This window comes from Budorcas taxicolor, chromosome 5 (assembly GCF_023091745.1).
Source record: "Budorcas taxicolor isolate Tak-1 chromosome 5, Takin1.1, whole genome shotgun sequence".
Classification (NCBI taxonomy): Eukaryota; Metazoa; Chordata; class Mammalia; order Artiodactyla; family Bovidae; genus Budorcas; species Budorcas taxicolor.
Window position 1 is genome coordinate 115,366,822 of NC_068914.1, and position 24,600 is coordinate 115,391,421.

Genomic DNA, 24,600 nt, shown 5'->3' on the forward strand with positions numbered 1-24,600 from the left:
TGGAAAAGACTCTGATGCTGGGAGGGACTGGGGGCAGGAGGAGAAGGGGATGACAGAGGATGAGATGGCATCACTGACTCGAAGGACGTGAGTTTGAGGGAATTCCGGGAGTTGGTGATGGACAGGGAGGCCTGGCGTGCTGTGATTCATGGGGTCACAAAGAGTCGGACACGCCTGAGCGACTGAACTGAACTGATTCCTTGCGGACATCTTTCAATCTGATTTTTTTCAACTTAATATGTAGGATTTTTTTCTTTTAAGAATGTGTGTCTGATCATTACAGTATATGGTGTCTTTGAGAATATCTTCTCTGCTGTCTATATTTCCTATTTCTTCTCATTCATGAGCTTCCCTGGTGGCTCAGAGGTTAAAGCATCTGCCTGCAATGTGGGAGACCTGGGTTAGACCCCTGGGTTGGGAAGATCCCCTGGAGAAGGAAATGGCAACCCACCCCAGTATTCTTGCCTGGAGAATCCCATGGACAGAGGAGCCTGGTGGGTTGTAGTCCACAGGGTTGCAAAGAGTCGGACACTGACTGAGAGACTTCACTTTCACTTTCTTCTCATTCATGGTGTCTATGCCTTATTATTTTTTACTATGTGCTAACCATTATACAAAAAATGATCTGAATAATTATTTGAAGCCTAGGATGAAAGTGCCTTCCACTACACAGGATTTGCTTTTACTTCTTGCATGTCTGGGATTACCATAAATTAAGATTAATGCTCGAAGTTCCCTGGAAGGTCAATCAAAGTGCAATGCAAGCTGCAGTTACTTATGAGGACTCATATACCTATGGTTCACATTTACCTTGAGATGTAGTTCCTTTGAGGTCTCAGCTTATTTGGGGGAGGCCCTACCATTACATCCTAAGTAACCCTGGGTATTGATTTCTTTCTCCCTTGCCCCTGCTAGACTATCAAAACCAATTTTCAAGTTTGTTGAACTTAGCAATACTCACAGCAAAAATGAAGCTTTTGTACTCATTTCTCTCTCTGGATTTCTACTTCCCCATCATTCTCTTCCTGGAAAGTTCTTACTACCATGTCAACTCTTTGATGGCTTTGAAGATATCATTATTTACAACCAGCTTTGAAGCTGTTTCCAGATAATCCAGAATTGGTCTACCATTATTGGAAATAGGAAGCCATGTAATGTCTTCCTTGGCACACAGCAGGTACTCAGTAAATAATGGCTGAATTAGTTGAATTACCATAATTTCCTAAACATACTCCCTTTTTTTTTGTTTGTACAAGAACTGTTTCCTATTCTTAAAACACACAGAATGCCCATTAGAACAAATACCACCTTTTCCTCAAATTTATTCCTGTTGTCTCTACTTTCCCAAATATGAATCCTATTTCTTCTCCATCTGAATCCTCACAAGACCTGGTCTGTATCATTCTCTCGGTACTTAACTAGATAGAAATGTTTTAATATGCTCTTTATTGCTCCTCCAGATTTATACTTTCTTGACATTCCTGGGCTTCTGAAGAATTCCCTCATGTCCCGTCTAGTTCAGCATATATTACAGATTTGGGTGGGTGGGCGGGAATATTATATCCATTACTTTTAGGTGTGATGTCCTGAGAAGGGAGTCTCTGAACATTGATTTTTCCCTACTGCTGAAAGCAGGATGCAGCTTATTTTAAAAAATCTCATATTTGTACAGCACTTTATAATTATTAACAATAGGGTGTTCTCACATACTTGCCTTCTACTTTCATATTCACTATCATCATGTGGCAGATGAGAATCAGAGGGCAAGAGAGAGTAAATAATATTACTGAACACAGCCACAAAGTCAGAAATGAAACCCAAGTCTTCTTTGTCCAAGCCCAGGGATCATTCCAGGGTATTCAGCTGCTTCCCCATATTATTTGTGCCATTAGTCGTTAATGTGCAATAACACCTAAACTCTTTGGAAGCATACATTCTACACATGAAAGCATGTGCAGTGCAGGAGTTAGGCTACAGGCAACAAACAGAGGGGTTGGCTCTGAAGGTACTTCATACACACCTCTGGAATGAAGGTTTTCTGTACCGTGGTCTTCCTTACCTCACAACCTTGGTTCCATTTCTCATGACCTGCATGTCCACCATACAGCCCCCAGTAACATAGGCGGCTAGATTCAACTCTGAGAATTCGGCCTAAAAGAGAAAGCAAAACAATAAGGATTCACAAAATACTAGGGATGCCAATGACTCATAACATTTATATGTGCCAAATATACATTTAAATCTCATGTGAAATTAGTAATATTATTTATCTCTCTTTTTGAAAGATGAAGAAGCTGAGATGCAGAGAGGCATGGTGACATGTCCAAGGTTACATCACTACTAATTTCTACCTCCTTGAAGGTAGAAGAAGGTACTCTAACTCTAAAGGAGTGGACAGGCAGGGGGAGAGAGAGGTAGGAGGTAGTGGTATAGAGAAACTCCATAGTTACCAAGAGAGCGGCAGAGACAAGAGATACAAGCAGTACTCTTTTTTTCGGTCCCCACTAAGGAGTATTCTTCATGTTTATGTGCCAACTACAATGTCGCATTTGTGTTTTATTAGACATTTCTGCATCCTTCTAAGTTCATCTTTTTGTTGGCTTATTTGGTTGAGCAAGCTTTAAAATTTTCTGTTGCTATTCCTATGGAATGTGCGTGTGCTAAGTAGCTTCAGTCATGTCTGACTCTGTGCAACTCTATGGACTGTAGCCTGCCAGGCTCCTCTGTCTACAGGATTCTTCAAGCAAGAATACTGGAGTGGGTTGCCATGCCCTCCTCCAAGGGATTTTTCCAACCCAGGGATCAAACCTGCGTTTCTTATGTCTCCTGCATTGGCAGGTGGGTTCTTTACCACTAGCGCCATCTAGGAAGCCCTTTCCTATGGAATACATCCCTCCTACCAGGTTATATGCTCCCTGGGGATAGTGACTTGATGTTATAACCATTTCCTAGGTTTGCCATAACAAAGTACCCCACTAGGCGGCTTAAACACAGAAAACTGTGCTTTCTCACAGCTGTGGAGGATAGAAGTCCCAAATCAAGGTGTGGGCAGCACTGGTTCTTTCTGAGGGCTGAGCAAGAAGGCTCTGTTGCAAGTTTTTCACACTGCAAGGTCACCTTCTCTCTGTCTCTTATCAGTATGTTTCTCCTCTATGCAAGTCTCTGTAGCCATTCGACCAGTCATACTGGATTAGGACCCACCCTACTGACTTCACTTTAACTTGATTATCTCTGTAAAGATCCTATCTCCACATACCTGTGTCCAACTAAGGTCACATTCTGAGGCACTGGGCCTTAGGACTTAACACATGAATTTTAGGAGACATAATTCAACCTGTAACCCCACTCTAGAAAATGCATAATACTACACTGACTTATATAGAAACCAAAAGCTATTTCTTTGGATTTAATGAATAAAAATAACTGCTCACATACATGCAACACTCACTATGTGCCAGGTACTGTCCTAAGCATTTTATACGTATGAATTCATTTAATCCTCATACTTGTCTACATGAAAAACCAAGGCAGAGAGAGATCAAATAACTTGCACACTGTCACACAGTAGGTAGCAGAGCCAGGATTTAACCCCAGGCAGTCTGGCTCCAGCCTGTCTTTTAACTGCAGCACCCCACTGTCCCCACTGTTTAGCTAAATAAGGCATTAGGTGGACTGCAACTGGGAATTTTAGGGACCTAAAAATAAACCACTCAAAGAGAAAAACAAGTTTACATTGAAGGGAAATATCATTTCATGGTGATTTAGATGTATCCCCTTGGAATCATTTACCAGAAATTATGGCCAAAGACCTAGCTATCTTCCCAGATGGCATTAAAGCAGATCCAGAGTGCCTGTGTCTCTTGTTTTAATTAATAACCTCATTATGCTGTGGAAAGGTGAAAAGCAAAGAGCTCTGTAATGAGGCCAGGTTGGTAAACAGTGGTAATGACCCAGTAATTAAATCTAATGCCTTAAAAATTCAGTCCATCATGTTCAAGATATTTCATTGGTAAGATTACAAAGAAGAATTAGCGAGAAAAGTTCTTGCTTGTGTGGAGAAAAAAGAAAGCTGCAACACGGAATTGCTGGGCACAAGATATGCCAAGAAAAGGAGTGAATCAGAATCTTGGATGGTAAAGTCTCCAACTAGATGGCAAAGACCCAGGGGCTATCTTGCTGCTCAAATGGAAAGAGAAATACCTGGATAGAAGACACCCTCAGGCTTGGATATACAAGTCAGAAGTTCATCTGGTTCAGATCTGAGTGTCTGCAGTTGTTTCCTAGTCATAGTTTATGAGTAATTATAGGAGGTAGATTCCTGGGTTATAGGACAGCAAGCAACTTTCATGCACTGGAGAAGGAAATGGCAACCCATTCCAGTATTCTTGCCTGGAGAATCCCAGGGACAGAGGAGCCTGGTGAGCTGCCATCTATGGGGTTGCACAGAGTCAGACACGACTGACGCGACTTAGCAGCAGCAGCAGCAGCAGCAGCAGCAGCAGCAGCAGCAGCAGCAGCAGCAGAGGTAGCTAGAATTTGCAGGGCAGAGTAAAGATACAACTGCACAGAAAAAGGCCTCCAGGCACAGAGAGCTGGAGTAGCAAAGAAAGGGCACTTTCCTATATTTATCTTTCTAAAAATTTCAACAACCATGGAAATGAACATTGAAGTATCCAACCATCTCTCTTTCAACACAGCAGGATGACCCTGCTGGTAGAATCCTAAATATCAGGGCCTGGAGAGCTCTCATAGACTGTAGTGGGTTAAATCGATTCCCCTAAAAGATATGTCCAAGTCCCAACCCTTGATACCTGTGAATTTGACTGTGTATAGAAAGAGAGTCTTTGCAAATATAATTAAGGCTCTCAGATCCTAGATGAGAGTGGACCCTAAATATAAGAAGATCTATTTATAAAAGAAGAGAAGGGGAGACAGAGGGACCCAGGAAAGAAGGCTGTTTGAAGATGGAGGCAGAGACTGGAGTTACATTGCCCCAAAACCAAGGAAAAACAGGAGTTACTAGAAGGTGGAAGAAGCAAGGAAGGACAGTCTTCAGAGGGAGTACAGATCTGTTGACACCTTGATTCCAATTTCTGGCCTATGAGAGGATAATTTATTTTAAGCCACAAGTTGTAGTAATTTGTTATAATAATCCTAGGAATGTAATAAAATAATTTTGGAAATTGGATCCAATTTTAGTATTGCATGCAAAGGCGTCAGGGTTCAAAGAAGGTCAATTGGTTTAGGTAAGGCTCCTTTATCCACTTCAGCAAACACATACTTAAATGCATATATGCACACACGCACAAAATAGAGCACTACTATGAGAGTCATGTTTCTTCATTTTCTGCATAAGTTAACCTTTTGACCTCAAAAACATTTTGGTCCCAATTATTTTTAATGTGATGTCTCTTTACTATATACTAGGCATGGTGGTATAGATAAATAAATATTTAAAGAAACTACATTTAAAAGTAACTGCTCAGTATCTGATGATTTTGGTCAAGTTACTGACTGCTTAGAATCTCAGTTTTGACACCTCTAAAATGGAGGCAATAATATCAGTGGTATCTAGCTTTAAAACTGTTAGTGAAGATTCAAGATAGTGTATATGAGACACCTAGCACAGAGCTGAGACATACATAGGAGGAAGATCTCTATAAACAGCTGTCATTATTATATTCAAATATTTAACTGTCTTAGCGAGAGTAAATTGAAATGCATAAAAAATGGTATAACCAGAAAAAGAGAAACCTTTTCAAATATTTATAACATAAACAATTTTTAAAATATTAAGGCATACAATATAAACAGTAAAGATTTCTGTTTAATTAAGTCCAAAATGGAGTAATAGGGACTATATTTACACTGTCATCTTAAACTTGGAAAGCCAGACAAAATACATTAATAGTTTTCAGACACTGAACAACAGGCATTACAGGACTATGACCTTGCAGAAAGGAAACACATGAAATTACCTCTGTGACTGCCCTAGCTGACTGCCTAGAGGCAGTTTTCAGGTGCGGGAGAATGCAATCAGTGCCCAGTAGTCTCACTAAGCTGAAGAGTCAAACGTTAAAATCAGGGAGGCTGCAGAAGGCAATGGCACCCCACTCCAGTACTCTTGCCTGGAAAATCCCATGGATGGAGGAGCCTGGTAGGCTACAGTCCATGAGGTCGCGAAGAGTTGGACACGACTGAGCGACTTCACTTTCACTTTTCACTTTCATGCATTGGAGAAAGAAATGGCAACCCACTCCAGTGTTCTTCCCTGGAGAATCCCAGGGACAGGGGAAGCCTGGTGAGCTGCCATCTACGGGGTTGCAGAGAGTCAGACATGACTGACAGGACTCAGCAGCAGCAGCAGCATCAGAGGTGGCTAGAATTTGCAGGGCAGAGTAAAAGAAAGATACAACTGCACAGAAAAAGGCCTCCGGGCAGATCTGTAAGTCTTTGGCTGTGTACTGCTATGAGCATGCATGAAAGGAAACTTCTCAGGGCCAGTGACAGAACTATCAGAAAACAGTCAACTCATACTCCAGAACACACACAGGGCTGGGGATAGTGCGTGTTCTCACCAGGTAAAGTGTAAAGACTTTGTAGTAAGAGTCGAGTTTTCAAAAATTTAGTAGTGGGGCTAAATGAGCCCTGGATCACAGTGTGCTCTGGATCTAGGATGACCAACTTGTCCTAGTTTACCTAGAGCTTTCTCAACTTTGCAGAAGCTCACCTCAGTCTCAAGTTTTTCAAATTTGATGAAAACTATAAACCTATAGGCCTAAGAAATTCAATGACTCCCAAGCAGAAGAAACATAAAGAAAAGCATACCAATGTACATAATAATCAGCTTACTAACAAGCGATGAACAGAAAACCTTCAAAGCAATCAAAGGAGAAAAATATACTTTATACAGAGAGGCAAGGAATGACAGCTGGGCTTCCTTGGTGACTCAGTGGTGAAGAATCCACCTGTCAATGCAGGAGACACAGGTTCAATTCCTGATCTGGAAAGATCCCACATGATACGAAGCAACTAAGCCCATGTGTCACAAATACTGAGCCTGTGCTCTGATGACTTTTTTCTTCAAAGACTTCTTAATTTGAATTAGAGTCAAGTCGTTACAGTCTACCATGCCTGTAGGCACCTCACTTTCACTTTACATTTTGCCATAAAAAGTGCATTTGTAAATACTCTCGGACTTGGAAGGAAGTCTGTTCCTTTTTTGTCAGTGTAGTTCTCTGCTTCTCAAGGTGAATAACTGACTGCAAGACAATAGTATGAATCATGGGAGTTCATCACACATGCAGAAGTAGAATGTGTAACAAGAACACAAAGATGGAAATGGAAATGTACTATTAAAAGGTCCTTACACTGTATATAAAGTGGTATAACGTTATTTAAAGATCAGTTCAGTTCAGTCGCTCAGTCGTGTTCAACTCTTTGCAACTCCATGGACTGCAGCACATCAGGCTTCCCTGTTCATCGCCAACTCCCAGAGTTTACTCAAACTCATAGATCTTGATAAATTAAAGCTATTGTAAACCTTGGAAGAATGCCTCAAAAAAAGAGGGATAGCTAAATTAAATTTCACAAATTTTTACAGATTGATGGATCTTAATTGATCTGTGCTTGCATAATCAATATCAACTTTCCAGATGGTGCTAGGAGACATAAGAGACGTGGGTTTGATCCCTGAGTTGGGAAGATCCCCTGGAGAAGGAAGAGTCAACCCACTCCAGTATTCTTGCCTGGAGAAGCCCATGGACAGAGGAGCCTGGCGGGCTACAGTCCACAGAGCTGCAAAGAGTTGGACACAACTGAAGCAACTTAGCATGAGCAATCAATATCAAGATGAAAATTGGTAACAATTCCAGCCTCCCTGAATACTCTGTCAACTTCAATATAACTGGCATCAACTTTCACACCATGATGCTACCACTTTGATACCTTCTATTTTTGTAGCTTAGTTTTGTATGTTTTTGAACTTCATATGAATCTCAGAGTATATACCCTGCGTATTTGCCTTTTTTCACTCATCATTATATCTGTGTGATTCATTCATGCTGTTGGGCTTAGAATAAATCATTTTATTTCTGTGTAGTGCTCCAATGCCTGCACAGGGGTGTGTGCTAAGTCTCTTCAGTCGTGTATGACTCTTTGTGACCCTATGGGCTGTACTCTGCCAGGCTCCTCTGTCCATGGGATTCCCCAGGCAAGAATACTGGAGAGGATTGCCATGCCCTCCTGTACAATAATACATTCATCTGTTCTGCTGATGATGGACACCTGGCCTATTTCTAGTCATTGGCTATTAAGAAAAAAGCTGTTATGCACATTCTTTTACATCTCTTTTGGTGGACATATACTCTCATTTCTTTTGGGTATATTCCTAGGAGTGAAATTATTGGGTCATGGACACCATTAAAGACAGGTAGGTTTTCACAGCAGCATATGTAAGGTCTTTGTATTTTGTTACACTTGTTAAAACCAGGTGTGGGAGGTTTACAACACTGATCTCAATGATACCTGAAAATGCTAGACTCTCTGAGTTTTTCTGTTTATGACTTTTATTAAGCATCTACATGGAGGAGTCAAAGAATAGTGGAAAAGAAACTGGTTTCAAGTCTGGGGTCAAGGGATCTAAATTTCAGATTTAACACTGACCAAGTGTATGGCCTTAGGCAAACCCCTCTTTCTCTCTCCACTTTAATCCTCTTCATCTTCAAAATGAGTTATCATCAACTGAGTCAATTATGTCCATGGTCTGTTTCATTTTCACCTCTCTTTCTTAACCAGCGTCTCCCAATGATCATGGAACAAAAATACTATTTCCACAGCATACCTTATGAAAAAGAAATGCCAAGCAATCATACTTTTATTAGAAAGCTATTTACCACTTTATATCCAGTTCCTGGTACACAGGAGGTATTGAAAACACACTTGTGGAATGAAGTGTTATTTTTTATACTTTGTAGATGAACGGACGACTACAATACCTACACACGCTAAACAATTCACCTTCTGAAACTGCCCCACTGCTAGATCCACTAGACCATAGCAAGGAGGAGGGTGGTTCCAGGTAGAAAGGAGGAGAAAGGCCCAATCTAAGTTTTCATGAACAAAAGCACAGCTGAGAACACAGGGCTCTTGGGTCAGTGAAGCAATGAGATGTCGTCTGTTGTTGCAACATGGAGTATGTGGAGGAGCACAACAGAACAGAGCCAGAAAAGTGTGGGGGAGGCCAATTCTGAGGATTTTGAATTCCCTGTGAAGGAATGGTACTCTATACTGTATTAGTATTCTATTGCTGCCACAACAAATTATCACAAATTTAACAGCTGCAGACAACACAAATGAATTGTCTCACTGCTCTATATCCATCAGAAGTCCACGTTAGCTCAGCTGACTTCTGTTCTAGGTTTCACAAAGCCAAAATCAAGGTATCAGCCATCTGGACTCTTTCTGGGAGGTTTTGGGAAGAATCTGCTTCCAAGTTTGCTGAACTGAGCTCTCTGCAGCTATAGGACTGAGGTTCTACTTCCTTGCTGATCTCAGCTGGGAGACTGAGCTCCTTAAGGCTGTCTGCACTCCTTGTCACACTGTACTCCCCATCTTCAAACTTGTCGTGGCATGTCAAGTCCTTCTTATTCTCCAAAGATTTCTGACTTCCCTTTTGTCACATCTTCCTCTCTAGCCAGAGAAAGTTTTGTTTTTAAGGGCTTCAGTGGTCAGACTGGCCCACTTGGATAATCAGAGATACTCTTCTTATTTTAAAGTCCATAATTGTAATCACATCATCATCTCCCTTCTAAGTATCATTTTCACAGATTCCAGGATTAGGGTATAGTCATCTTTGGGAGACCACTGGGAAACACGAAGGGCTGTGTTATAAGAGAGTGATAAATATTTAACCACAAGAATTTACATAGCACTTCCTAAGTTCCAGACTCTATTATCAGTGCTAGTTATGGTTGGAATCATATCCATTAACAAGACCTCTTCTATAGCACCCTCGATCACAAGGAAATACAAGCACCTGTTTATAATTAAACACATGTCCAGCTCCAGGAAAACACGTGCACACACACTCATGAGTACGCACATCACACAGAAACAAGATGGAATGCATTCAGTTTCCTGAAGAGTCTTTCATGGATTCTCACTGTAACCTAGAAAGTATGTGATGCCAAGCAGATAATATCACTGAAAGCATGGGGTATTCATCTTTAGTTACCGTAATTGCTTTTGCAATGATAATGATGTTGATGACGGAGTAGAAAATGGTGATTGCAATCATTATTATTATAATAAGTTGAAGGATGCTATTAGGCCAACAGATCAATGGGAAAGAAACTGAAATTGGGACTTGGAATTGGATGAGTGACTGGAATGTACACAAGAAACCGAAAATGTGTGGGAATGTGGAGGTAGCAGCTATCAGCCTTGACCATGAAGCCTGACTGAAGGAGGGGGGATTTCGACACAAAGAGCTGTTGTCCAGAGTTCCTGAGAAAGACAAGATGCTGGCAGACAGATTGTTCTGGAATCCAAGGGAGGCTGATAAAATACTGGAAATTCTTGTTAGTTAGTGAAGACCTATCTGGTCCAGACTGTACCCCTAAACCCTTACAGTCTGCCCCTTTCCAAGGCCTTAGACACCCTTTGTAATTTGCAGGAGGGTAAAAGAGAGAGACAAGAGAGACACATAGATACTGAGCTGATGGCAGAAGGTGGGCAGCCTCTAGGACCTTTCCTAATGTTAGAACAACTTCTCATCCTCTGCCCTTTTCTCTATGCTTTCTCACTTCATAAGGAGGAACTGTTAATCTAGTGCTCAGGACATCATAATGCTGCCTTAAACAGTGGGCAAGGTCACTGCTGGGTTGAAACTCAGGCAATCATGTGTGATTCTGGAGTCCACATTCTGCTTCTCTCCAGCTGAGTGTCTGCTGAACTGGGTGGTCCTCATGTTAACTTCCTCTCTCCTGCCTTGTAGCTCCTCAGAGAAGCCACCCTCAGCAGCCATTTTGCTCTCAGCCCCCTGTCCCATGAGTTTGCAGCACTGAACTCTGATTCCAAGGAGACCCAGATGTCCTGCTCTCTCTTTTCGTAACTGTGTCTGTGGTACCTCAGAATTATTTAGCAGTATGTATTTAGTAAGCAGGGCTTCCCAGGTGGCGCTAGTGGTCAAGAACCCACCTGTCAATGCAGGAGACATAAGAGTGCAGGTTTGATCCTTGGGTTGGGAAGATCCCCTGGAGGAGGGCATGACAACCCACTCACATTTAGTAAGTAACACTCATAAATAGGACATTTGGCTTTAAAGACAGGCAAGATGCTGCACAGAGAAGGCAATGGCAACCCACTCCAGTACTCTTGCCTGGAAAATCCCATAGATGGAGGAGCCTGGTAGGCTGCAGTCCATGGGGTCACTAGGAGTCAGACACGACAGAGTGACTTCACTTTCACTTTTCACTTTCATGCACTGGAGAAGGAAATGGCAACCCACTCCAGTGTTCTTACCTGGAGAATCCCAGGGACGGGGGAGCCTGGTGGGCTGCCGTCTCTGGGGTTGCACAGAGTTGGACATGACCCAAGCAACTTAGCAGCAGCAGCAGCAGCAGCAAGATGCTGTACTGCTTTGGTCTGGAGCTGATTCAGGCAACCCTGCACAGGAGTGGTGGGCCCAGGCCCTCTAAAACTTATTTGCTCTTCCTCCTTGTGGTTTTGTCTACTTTAGGAACCTGCAAAAGGGATGGTGGTAGTTAATTGTCAAGGTAGGATTAGGGCATTCTTGAGTCCTCTAGCAAGTTTTCATCAAAATTCCACCCTAATCCCTAACAGATTGTTATGTTTACTCTTGGGAAGGAAAGTGTGTTATTAACAAATTCCTTTTAAAATAAATCAGCATTCTGCATGTACTGTGATCTTCTTTTTTTTTTTTTTTTAATTGACTTGGCTGCACTGGGTCTCAGTTGCAGCACTTGGGATCTTCGCTGCAGTATGGAGGATCTCTTAGTTGTGGCATGAGGGATGTAGTTCCCTGACCAGGGATTGAACTCAGGCCCCCTGCACTGGGAGCGTGGAGTCTTAACCATTGGATCACCAGGGGAGTCCCTTCTTCACTTCTTAGGTTCTTTCACAGGGTCTTATAGAGACTCGTTAAAAGCATTAACAACAGCAGCAACAATAATAAAACATTAAACACAGAAAACCCAAGCTTTACGCAGGCTGTGAACTCCTACAGGATTTAGGTTCTTTGACACCTCCTTCCACCAGCCCCTGTCTGCCTCTGTTTCAACTCACTCTGTCATAGCCATGCCATGCTGGCCTCTTTCCCATTACCAAGCACAGGAAGCAGACTCCAACCTCCAATCCCTCAGCCTCTAAACCTTGTTTCCGAGAGCCGGCAGCACACCTCTGCTCCCTGGCGCCCCTAGTGGCACCTTCCTACAAAGCACCTGCTGTGCTCCAAGCTATTTCCTTGCTTAATCTTCCCCCACAGCACTCACCGCCCTCTGACGTAAATATTTACATCCATCCCAAGTGAATATGTAATCGTCCATTTCTTTCACTATAACGGAAGCTCCACGGGGCAGGGATTTTGTATGTTTTGCTCAGAGCTCTAGCCCAGCACCTAAACCAGTGTCTGCGGAAACAACACAGGTGCTCTGTGAACATCACTGAATGAACAGATGCCCATTTTGCAGATGCCAAAGGTGAGGCCCAGGGAAGCAGGGTGACTTTGTCCAAAGTTACATCCTGGGGTCCAAACCCAGGCTGACACCCTTCACACTGTACCACGTGGCTTATTTGGGGTGACTCGAGTCTTAACTCGCAGAGCTCTAATTCTTACACCTTCCTGTGTCTTTCCCACGTCAGTGTGCAGCGTCTGCTGGGGAAGCCCACAGGTCCCTCTTTCACCGCTCTGCTCCTTCCAACTGCCCTGCTGATAGCAAGTACTTGGCAGGCGGCCCAAAGCCTGTTCTCAGCAAGAACTGCTTCCTGTCGGTTTCCCGCATAGGCCGTGTTTTCAGCTCTGAGGCCTGGTGGGCTCAGTGACTTCCTTGGCTGGCATCTCGGGGCTGAGCTCTTTTCCACCAGTACAGACTCACCTTGCAGACAAAAGAGGCTTTGAATGTCTGAAGACTCATTCAGTGGACCTTTCCAGAGGAGGAAATACTGTGCAGAAGCAGTACCGGGCATCTCAGGAAAAGCCTGGGCCACTGGGTCAGTGAGAGCTGCCTGGCAGTGCTGCCCAACTCCAGTGTGAAACACCCAGCTATGCAGGCAAATGCAAAGGCACCTCTGCTCATCAAAACCTTAATAGTCCTCTGTGTGTGTGCGTGTGTGTGCAGAAAGCAGGTAAGGGAGAGGTGAGAACGTGTCGAACACACGTACAATAGAGACAAGTAAATGACAGAAGCTACATTCTTAAATGTTCAAGTTATAAAATATCCAAAGTTAGTTGGAGTTCACCATATTATTTTTTTAAAAAATCAGTAGCAGTGACTTGCAGTTTACAAAGTGTTGCCATGTGAAGGTTTTTAGAATTGAACCCCATGAGTCTGAATCAGAGTTTTACCCCTTATTTGTTGTGCACCTTTAGACAAGTTAGCCTTTCTAAGCCTCAGTCCCTCATCTGTAAATGAGATTAAGAATGGTACCTTCCTAGGGCACGTGTGAGCATTAGATGGATTAATTCCATTTAATGGAATTAATGGATTCCATTAAATGGAATTAATATTCACTTAAGAGTCCTTAGCAAGGTGCCTAAGTGAAAAATGAATAATCGATGTTAGATATCACATTTATGTTCTTTAATTTGATCATTACAATGACTTCTTGATACGGGAGTAGGTATTAGCATTCTCATTAGTGGATGAGAAACAGAGAGAGAAAATGACTTGGCCAAGATCACAAAGCTACCTGAACCTGAGTCATCCATTAATTCACTAACTTAACAACTATTTCTTTTTTGGAGCAACTACTGTGCCAAGAATAGAGACTGAGACAACAGCATCTGAGAATCAAAGTAAAACATCCACTGTCATTTTCCCTCTGCCAGGGAAAACTTGAAGGGTAGGGAGAGCTTCTGATAATGTCTGAAGGATAGGAAGTGTTCACTGAAGGAGAGAGGGAGGAGGGGGAGGAAGAGGAGGGTAGGAGATGGGGAGGAGGGGGAGAGGAAGGGTGGGGAGGAGGACTGAGGAGGTGGGGGGAGGATGGGGGAAGGAAGAGGGAAGAAGAGGGTAGGAGATGGGGGAGGAGGGTAGAAGATGGGGGAGGAGGGGGAGGGAAAGGGTGGGGAGGAGGACTGAGGAGGTGGGGGGAGGATGGGGCAAGGAAGAGGGCGAAGAGGAGGGGAGGGGGAGAAAGAAGCTTTAAGGGGTGGGAATGGTCCCAGAATGGTGGGACCGCCAGAGCGGTGAATTTTGCCACCTGCAACAAACTTTTGCTGCTTGTGACAGATCGGGCAAATGTTCAGAGATTTTAAGACCACAGCTTAGCTACGTATTAAAGAATGATGAATCGTGTCCCCTTGATATCTACTTCTCTTCACTGTTGCGCTAGGTTCCACAGGTGTAAGTACCATTCTGCTGAATTCTCAGAAATGTGTGTTTATAGGATTAAACAAAGCACATGTGAACGTCTCCCCATATTTTTCCAGATGGTTGATGGATGGGTTCAGGGGCTTGGAGATCGAGGCGCAGAAGCAGAGTCCATGTTTGGCAGTTGTATCACAGGTGGGTGTGACGCTGACAGTGAGATGGTGAGGCTGGAGCTCTGGGAAGAGCTGCCTGGGGTGGGATGATGAGCCTAGAGATGAAGCAGGCATGACCCTGTCGAGTATGGTGAGCAGAGATACTGAAGGAGCTTAAGTAGGGCTGATGTAATTTATTTCTGTAGACTTTTTTCCCACATGGAAACTTGTGATGACAAGAACATCTCATCCATCAAAGCTCTGAGAAATTAAAATGTTCTATCCTACCTTAACGTGCTTTCCTTTATTTGGTTTTCATTTTACACGTCCAACACCATTTCAGTGCTGTAGAAATGAAAAAAGCATTCAACCCTCCTTTTCTACCTGCTGCTACCCACAGCTTGGGCCTCACCTTCTCTCCCTAGAGCTGCTTCCCAGAGGTCTTTCCTCTTACCTTCCTTCCCTTGATCCAGTCCACACATCCAGGGACCAGGGTAAAGCCCTGCGCCAAGATGAGGGCCTGCTGCTCCCTCTGCTTGGGCCTCAGAAAACATGGCGGGTTTTAAACCCCAGACATGGAGTCCCTACTGCCCCCTACAGCCTGAGCTTAGTGCTGGACTTCAGAAGGACCACAGTGTCAGCACTCTGGGTGCTAAATGCTGCGAAGAAAGATGAAGCAAGCGACATGACACAGAGTGACTGAGAAGTGTGCGTGGAGAGTGCCATTTCAGAGAGGGCAGTCAAGCGCCTCTGAGAAGGTGACACTGCTGCAAAGAATCTGAACAAGCCATGTGGATACCTTGGGAAAGAGGGTTCCAGGCAAAAAGAACAGAAAAGCAAAAGCTCAAGGCAGGGTGTGCTTGCCTAAATTTTTCAAAGTTTGTTTCTTTGTGGTAAAATAACTGCAATGCAAAATTTACCATTTTAACTATTTTTTAAGTGTAGAAATCAGTGGCATGAAATATATTCACAGTGTTGTGCAACCATCACCACCATCCAACCACAGAACTTTTTCATCATCCCCAACAAAACCTTCATGTCCAAGAAACAGTAACTCATTCTCTATAACGGCTGGTAACCTCTACTGTACTTTCTGTCTCTATGAATTTGACTATTCTAGATACCTGATACAAGTGGGATCATACAATATTTGTCCTCTTATGTCTGGCTTATTTGACTTAAAGTTTGTCCATGTTATAGCATATGTCGGAATTTCCTTCCTTTTAAAGGTTGAATCATATTCCATTGTATGGATATACCACATTTGTTTACCCATTTGTCAATGAACACTTGCGTTTTATATCTACCTTTTGGCTACTGTGAATAGTGCTGCTATGAACATGGGTTAACAAACATGCTTGAGTCCCTGATTTTAGTTCTTTTGGCTATATACCCAGGAGTGGAACTGCTGGGTCATGTGGTGATTCTGTCTGACTTCTTGAGGAACCACCATGCTGTATTCTATAGCAGCTATACCATTTTACATTGTGACCAGCAATGTACAAGGGTTCCAATCTTTCCACATCCTCATCAACACTTGTTTCCTGCTGTTTGATTTTAAGGAACAGTGTGAGAAGGCCAGTGTGACTGGATCAGAGTAAGCAAGAAAGACAAGAGCAGGAAGAAGGCAAGGGAAGTCTAACCATGAAGGGTGTATAGCCACGCGAAGGATTCTGGCCATCACTTACAGTGAGATTGGGAGCCTCTGGAGAGCCGTGGGTTTTGGGGAGTAACAATCCCATGTATAGTAAGTTAAAACCCAATGCTTCCAGCTCCAGAAGCATGGGGTCTCAAGGCTAGCACAAGCCTCTCTTCTTTCAGGCTGCCAGAGGGTTAAGTAAATGCAAACATGGGCAAATGCAGTGAAAGGAGATATTTCCTTCCCCTGCTGACACACCTGATGCAGGAAGCAGACTCCTGCTCCCTGGGAATGAGAGGCCTGGCCAGACTTGTGCTTCAAGAAGAATATGAACGTCGCCTGGACACAAGATGGCTTAGCACTTCCCATGTCAGTTTCTGAGAGCTACTGAACAGCCTAAGGCCCCATCTGTTTTCAATCTTGTTAAAAGGGCCTCGTGTGCTGGCGCCTATTTAAAATAATGCACACATGGAGTTTCCAAAATGAAGAAGAAAAAGGGGCCATGCTTTCCCTGCCGGCACAGCTTATGTGTTTACTTTGGAGCCGGTTTCGGGAGTTCTGAGACAAGACACAGCTAATTTCTCTTCCCGGAGTTGATTTGCAAGTCCCCACAGGCTTTTGCTCCAAGCATTTAAGGCAACTTGGTATGAACTGGTCACCCCTTCAAAAGGCCACTGTGAAATATCTCCAAATTAAGGCTGGGCTTGGGAAAGGGGAACCCAAAGCCATTTTCCTCCTTGCAAAAGGGCTGTTTTCCCAATTCCTTTTCCTCAATAGAGACTTACATTTTTAAAGGCCGAGTTCTCCTTTCTCAGATGTTCCTTTTCTTCCCAAGGGGCCATAGCAGTTCCAAGACAGTGTGACCCAGATAGAGCCCAGAGTCAGTGTGAATCTAATCCCCAAATGGGGATTGCCAGGGTCAGAGTCAGGGGAGAGTAGCCCCCTGCAGTCTATGCACTCCCATGCAGGGAAGCAAAGGCGAGGAGGCTTCTCTGTCCACATTCCGGGGGCAGGCAGCCCCCATGAGCTGCTGAACCAATGTCATTCCTGAGTCATGAGGGTATCTACACATCCAGGGCCACCAAGAGCTGTAATGGACCATTTCTGACCCTGCAGGCTCAGGAAAAACACAACACAAATGTAGAACCACTGTACAACTTCATCAATAATGGCCCCACAGGCCTGGGTCCTTATTACTAACCTCCCCTAAACTTGGAGCAAGAGAAGTTCAAAGAGGGTACGAGAGCACCAGGGTGAACGTGTTCATGGTGGCCCATCCGTGGCTCCTATCATTTTCTGCTCCTTCACACCTTCTTTAACTCTCAGGATCTAGTTGACAGTGTTTTCACTTGATGGCAGCAATGCCCAGCAGCAGAGGGGGGAATGGTTATCCCAGGGGGAACAATGGTAGAAGTAGCAGCAACATAAGGAAACAGGAGAAGCAGTGGTGGTAGTCTTTGGAGAGGAAGAGACAAAAGGAGCTACTAAGCTAGTAGCAAGAGGACTGAAAAGTGTATGTGTAACCTTGGTAGTTCTGGCAGCAACATTATAATACAGCATATTTGTAAACTAATATCACTAATTGTATTTATGTTAGGATTACAATGTATAATGGTTAAGCACTTACTATGTGCCAGGCGCTGTTATAACGGCTTTGCGTGTATTAATTCTGACAGTAGCCCATTAGGTAGGTCCTTTTATCATTGTTGTTGTTGTTCAGTCACTAAGTTGTGTGTTACTCTTTACAACCTCATGGACTGCAGCATTCCTGGCTTCCCTGTCCTTCACCATCTCCTGGATATTATCATTATGCCTACTTTATAGTTGGCAGCACTAAGGCATGAGATTAAATATAACTGCCCAAGGTCACACAGCTTGGGAGGTGATAGATCAAGAATACAAAAAGAAGTGATCTGGCTACAGGATCCCTGCTCTCAAATACTCCCCTAGGCTTCTTCCAACCCATGGCAGAACCCAAGACTAGGAGAGCAGCAGGATGGAGGGAGTGAGAATCACTTCTAAAGAGGATGTCTATGGAGTGGGATACTTTCTAGAGGTTCAGAAGTCATCCAAGCTCTGCATCAAACAGAAGAGTAATTTTTACTTTGTAATTTGCTTAAATACTGGGTTTTATATAAGACTTAGTTAGAAACAAAAGAGTTCCATTTCAAAAGACTGTTAAAAAGCAGCAGTGTGGTGAGGCTTTGGGGTTAGAGAGGTGTGCTAACCAGGTCTTATTTTATGTATTCTGATGCTTTCATATCTTTCAGGCTCACTGAACCTGGAGGGACCGCCTCTCACAGAGTTAGCCAGAACCTGGAGAAAGTAAAGACTTGCCATAGAGAGCACCTGTCAAACGTGAGACAACCATCCAGAGCCCATACCGCAACGACCTTCTCTACTGGGCTCTGATGCGAAGAGATGACTCACTGGAAAAGGCTGTGATGCTAGGGAAAATTGAGGGCAAGAGGAGAAGTGGGCAGCAGAGGATGAGATGGTTGGATAACATCACTGACTCAATGGACATGAGTTTGAGCAAACTCCAGGAGATGGTGAAGGACAGGGAAGCCTGGTGTGCTGCAGTTCACAGGGTGGAAGAGTCAGACACGACTTAGTGACTGAACATCAACAACAAGTAGGCTCTCACTCTGGGCCACTATCTCCCCTTGACCCCCAACAACCCAGGGCCAGGTGCCAGACAACCAGGGATAGCCCCTACACCCCAGAGCCTGCTGAAACCATTCCGATTAGTCAATCCAGAATGTGCTCACCATGCCTTGCCTTTTCCTTTCAGTGGAAACACAATAATAAAGGCTCTTGCCCACATTTTCCCCTTGCTCCCTCTGCCTCTAGACTGGCCATGCTGCTTCCCCATGGGATCCTCACATCATGGTATTCTGTGCCTCCTTCTTTAGGGGACTGTGAGTGCGAGACACTTCTTCCTTCATGACAGTCATTTCCGTGTCTGCATGTCTTACCACACTAAACTATAACAAATCCCAGGCCCCTACACAACACCAGGCTTGGTCCAGCCCTTGGGGGTTTCACCTGGCTTTGGGCCTCTGTTGCAGGTTGCTGGGTGCACAACCAGGGATCACACTGACTGAGGTGGGCTGTGTTACAAAGATCCAAGAGCATGAGGTGTCTATTCCATTCTGGAACTTCCTCGCTCTGGGATCTTGGGAAAATCATAGAAACTTCTGCCATGGCATTTTTGTAAGAATGAAGGAGAAGGTCCCCACCCCATCTCTGCCCTGAGGCCTTTAGTGATGAGTAAAAGGAAGAGGGAAGGTGAAGTTTCTTCAGAGCCATCTGGGAAGCCCACATTATCATAAACTGAAGTACCACCTCCTGTCTCTAGGGGCCCACAGGGCTCCCTGCACAAAAGGAATCATCTTGGAATTACTGTATCTAGCACAGGGTTCCCCAAGCTTGGCACATTGACTTTTTTGAGTTGGATAATTCATTCATTGTTGTGGAAGGCTGTCTTGTGTACTATAAGATGTTTAGAAGCGTCCCTGTCCTCTTCTCATAGAGGTCAGCAGCACGCCCCTGTTGTGACAACCAGAAACATTTCCCGGTATTGCTAAATGGCCCCCAGGGGCAAAATCACCCCTGGTTGAGGACTGCTGATACAGAGAAGGAATGAGTTAAGCTCTCTCCCTTCTCCTCTTTTCTCCACTCCACCTCTCCCTCTTCCTCTTCTTTCTCCTCCTCCTTTCTCTCCCCATCTCTCTTCTTCCAAAATGCTTGACGTTTGCAACCCCAGGTACCCCTGTGGAGCAGCAGGGCTCTAGGGGCACAACTCCAGAGACTGCCAGAATAGAATTCAGCAATTCCAGTGGTGGTGGGTCTTGGTCTCATTCCCGTCGTATATTTACCAACAGCTCATCTGGCGCGATCCAACCACCTCATCCATAATTTACCATCCTCTTTAAGTAGGCTCGTATCAAACCCACGGAATGGGAGAACTGAAAGTTCCTTTGGGGTTACCGAGTGAGTTTCATCTTGCTGCCAGCTCCGGTTGTTTCATGGAGAATGATGAAGCTGCCCTAACTCAACAGGAAAGCCTGCCTTCATCGAGCAGTGGTGTCTGTTGTGGCTGGGGGAGAGTTGGCAGGTAGAAAACACTCTATGCATCTGCCAGTTCCTCCTTTACAAATCAGTCAACCCAGATCCAAGGTCCTCTTGGATTTAACTAAAATGAACCAAATCTTACGATGTGATGAACATAGTAGTATTGCTATTACTATCTCCATTCTGCAAATAAAAAAACTGTAACCAAGGACACTGAGTCATATGCTCAAAGTTCCATAGGTAATAAGAGGTGGTGCCAGGATTTGATCCTTGGTCTTCTGATCCAAGACACAGCTCTGTCCATCATACCAAACTCTCTTGAGATGTTTCATCTTCTGAGGCAACAAAAAGTTTCCTCCACACAAATACTACAGAACAGGAGTAAGAATTAGTGAAATGAGCCTGTTTACTTTCAGATTCTTAATGTCATTTCCCAATAAATATAAGTGAAGAACAGTTAAAGTAAGGATTAGAAGAAACCAGAAGCCACACAGAAGGGTGGTGGGGGTAGCAGATGTGTATCCAAGAAATGAGGGGTGAATTGGCCATGAAAGTCAGGAGAATCTGTTTTTATAGAGTATGGACTGCTTGGGAGCCAGGAGTTCAAATCCTGTAACCTGCATTGCTTGGACCTCTCTGAACTTCAGCTTCTTGCGTAATAGTAACGGGCAACTCCAAAGGCCGCTGTGAGGATAGAGTGAGGTTGTTGTTGTTCAGCTGCTCGGTCATGTCTGACTCTTTGAGACCCCATGAACTGCAGCATACCAGGCTTCCCCATCCTCCACCATCTTCCAGAGCTTGCTCAAACTCATGTCCATTGAGTCAGTGATGTCATCCAACCATCTCGTCCTCTGTCCTGTCCTTCTCCTGCCTTCAATCTTTCCCAGCATCAGGGTCTTTTCCAGAGTCAGCTCTTCTCATCAGGTGGCCTAAGCACTGAGCTTCAGCTTCAGCATCACTCCTTCCAATGAATATTCCCGATTGATTTCCTTTAGGATGGACTGGTTTGATCTCCTTGCAGTCCAAGGGACTTAAGAGTCTTCTCCAACACCACAGTTGAAAAGCATCAGTTCTTTCGTGCTCAGCTTTCTTTATGGTCCTACTCTCAGCATCAGGGGTGTGTGTGTGTAGCAAGTGCTTAATATTTAGGACTTTATTATTATTATCACTATTATTGGTATTATGTAATACTAAAGTTCATGAAAGTATTTTGGGGGAAAGGAACCTAGTTCTAAACTGTTTTTTAAACCCCTCCCCCAAAAAAGCAGTGAGGAAAGAGTTAGGTTTTAGACAGATGGGTAACTGGACAAACAGGTATATAGATAGATGGAAGAATGGATAGATAGATATTTATAGAAACAACATTTGGGGAATCAAGATGCAGAACCTAAGGGAAAGTCACTATAAATAAGAGACCATCTGAATTAAGTATTAGCTCTCCAAAGACCCTCAGAGGCACCAGTGAGCAGAATGAGGAAGAGAGGCAGTGAGAAAGCCATGGTGGTGCCTGGTTACGGGGGCCTTGGTGCTGCCGAGAGACTTTGGCCTCCTTCCCACAGACATTAAGGAGTCTGGGCCACGGAGAGCAAAGGGAGTGAGAGAGACCAAAACAGTTATATGAGAGTAAGCAAAGTGAGACACATGACCAAAACCTGGTTCTATCCAATGAATGCAAATTTGGGGCTCCTGGCACTTGGCTGGCCCAGCCACAGGAGGTTCAGCCCCTTCGTTTCCCCAGCTTTTCCTGGCAGCCAGAGGGGAGGGCTGACTGTCTCCTCTCTGTCTGGACAGAATGTAGGCCCTGAGGTGGGGTGGGTGAAAAGGTCAGTTGGTTCAGTTCCACCTCAAACAGTCTGAGAACCCACCCAGAAGCTCATGAAGGGAACCTCAGGGAGGAAAGAAAGTTCCAGAAACACAGGTAAACAAGTCTCTGAGAAAATCAATCTGAAAAAGTGCTGTAGGCAGGAGGAAGCAAGCCTTTTTTCAAGGTCCAGCGGGGCAACAGGTGAGCCAAAGAAAGCAGGCAGGCACAAGTTCCAATCACAATTCTGTCGCTAATCCCACAAATACCTACTTCACCCCTCCCAGGCTTGGTTTTCTCATCTGAACAATAACAGGACTAAATATAACACTGTAAGAGAAGCGTTAGAGCCATGAAGGGCACATAACTGACCTTCAATAATAATTTCTCTTCTTGATTTTAACATGCACACAGAACCCCCTAGATGCAACTTCATGCCCCTCAAGGGGACTCAGTTTTACTTCCTGTCTGGCACTGCCCTCTTATCATAGCCAGGTTTCTCCCTTGAGAACTCCCACAGCCCGACTTGGCAAGAAGGAGACAAGCTTGGCTCTACTGTAACCAGCACTATGACCTTGGGCCAGGAATACCTGGTGACTAGCCTTGGCTCTAGAGAAGAGATTAAAACAGGCAGTAAGATGCAGGGTCAGTGGTGTGGGCACCACGGCTTCTGGAGTATTCACATCTCAGCTCTTTCACTGACCCACTGCTGGGTGGCCTTGCGTAAGACACAACCTCTCGAGTCTCCGTTTCATCAGCACTTCCTTGGTGAGGCCACGGTGAAGGTTAAGCATATACAGATAAACTCAGACAGTGGCTGGCCTGTCGTGTTCACCTAATGTTCACCTGTGTCACTGGTGCAGATTAGTGCTGTAGCTGTATCATTCACCATGCCAAAGAATATTTGGGTCAATCTGTTTCCTGGGAAATTCTTATAGTAGATCCGATATTTTCTCTGTAGCTTTTGCATTTTTCCCTACTTCAGATTATTAGACAAATATTTATTGAGCCCAGATTAGGTATCTGGTTATTGGAAACATCTACTAAATACCTGACTAAGTAGCCAGTGGTATCATGCTACTGTAACACTGTCTTTTTTTCATGGCTCCTAATCAGTTTGCAATTGTGATGTATGCATGTATGTATGCGAGTGTGTGCAAATGTCAGGGTGTGTGTGTGAGAGAGAGCTAGAGATCAATTATGTGATTAACATCTGTCTCTCCCATTAGACTTTAAGCTCTATCAGGTAGACACTACATCTATTTTTAATCACCTTTTCAGTCTTAGCACTCAACACATGGTAGGCACTCAGTAAATATTTGTAGGTTGAATAAAGATATTGTCCATGTTCTCTATAAGCCCAGAGACTAGAGGGAGTGACAGGCAGGTGAACAACTAATTTCAAAGTAATCTGGTAAATGGAATGATAGAAATATGCATGAGGTATGTGACAGCACAGCCAAGAGGCACCTTACCTTCCTTGGACAGAAGCAGCTCAGGCGAAGCAGAACAGAAATAATGCCTGAGCTAAACCTTGAGGAAAGGCAGGCAGGGCTCACTTGCAGAGGACCCTGTAGGCAAGTTTGCAGCCCACAGAACAAGTCTCATGGACAAGCCAGTCCTTACACAGAAGAAGAAATTCACCAAGTCTTTTTCAGATTTTTACTTCTCCAGATACACCTTCCCAAGTAAAACAGCGTCTGGAGTCAAACTGTGAATTCCAGCTCTGCCATGTGTAAGCTGTGTGGCCTTCAGTAAGCCACCCAACCTCTCTTAGCCCTAGTTTCCTCATCTGCAGAATGAGGGAACTTATAGCATCTGCTCTTCATAGAGTAGTGATGAAGATAAAGAAACTAATCTGTATGATGTACTCAGCATGTGCCCGGCACTTAGTGAGCGTGTGATTAGACACTGGTTATTTTCACTAATCCCTTCTGAGTCCAGACTACACAGCTGTCATGTACATGACAACACCATCTGTGGAAATTATCTCATGTTACCCTCTAAACTCCCTGAGAGAAGTGACCCAAGACTTCCCTTAGGTTCAGCTTAGGTTGAATTCTACTCTAAAGGAAGCAGTGCCTTATGAAAGCTCCCTATGTGATGTTAAATATACATACTGTAGGACATATAAGCTCATTCTCAGATACCAGCTTCTCCTCTCTTTCCCAGGGTCTAGAAAAGGCAGCCACACTGGATATGATCCAAAAGAAGCCATTTCAAAGCATGTGTCCTGTTTATGTGTCGGCCACACTCCCCACCTCAGGAGATTCTGGTCAGGGTGGGCTGGGAGATTCCTTAGATAATCTAATAGATTAGTTTCCAGTTTAGCATAACAGCTAGACAGATTTCTGCAGTGAAGTCATCCAAGTCAATTAA

General features: G+C 44.1%; 1 protein-coding gene across 1 annotated transcript in view; it reads right to left on the reverse strand.

Moving 5' to 3' along the window:
- The window catches only part of SYN3 (synapsin III), a 448,396-nt gene that overhangs the window by 390,213 nt on the left and 33,583 nt on the right, over window positions 1-24,600 (reverse strand). The window contains exon 3 of the mRNA XM_052641399.1: window positions 2,060-2,151. Within this exon, the coding sequence (XP_052497359.1) occupies window positions 2,060-2,151 (92 nt within the window). The remainder of the gene's footprint in view (window positions 1-2,059; window positions 2,152-24,600) is intronic.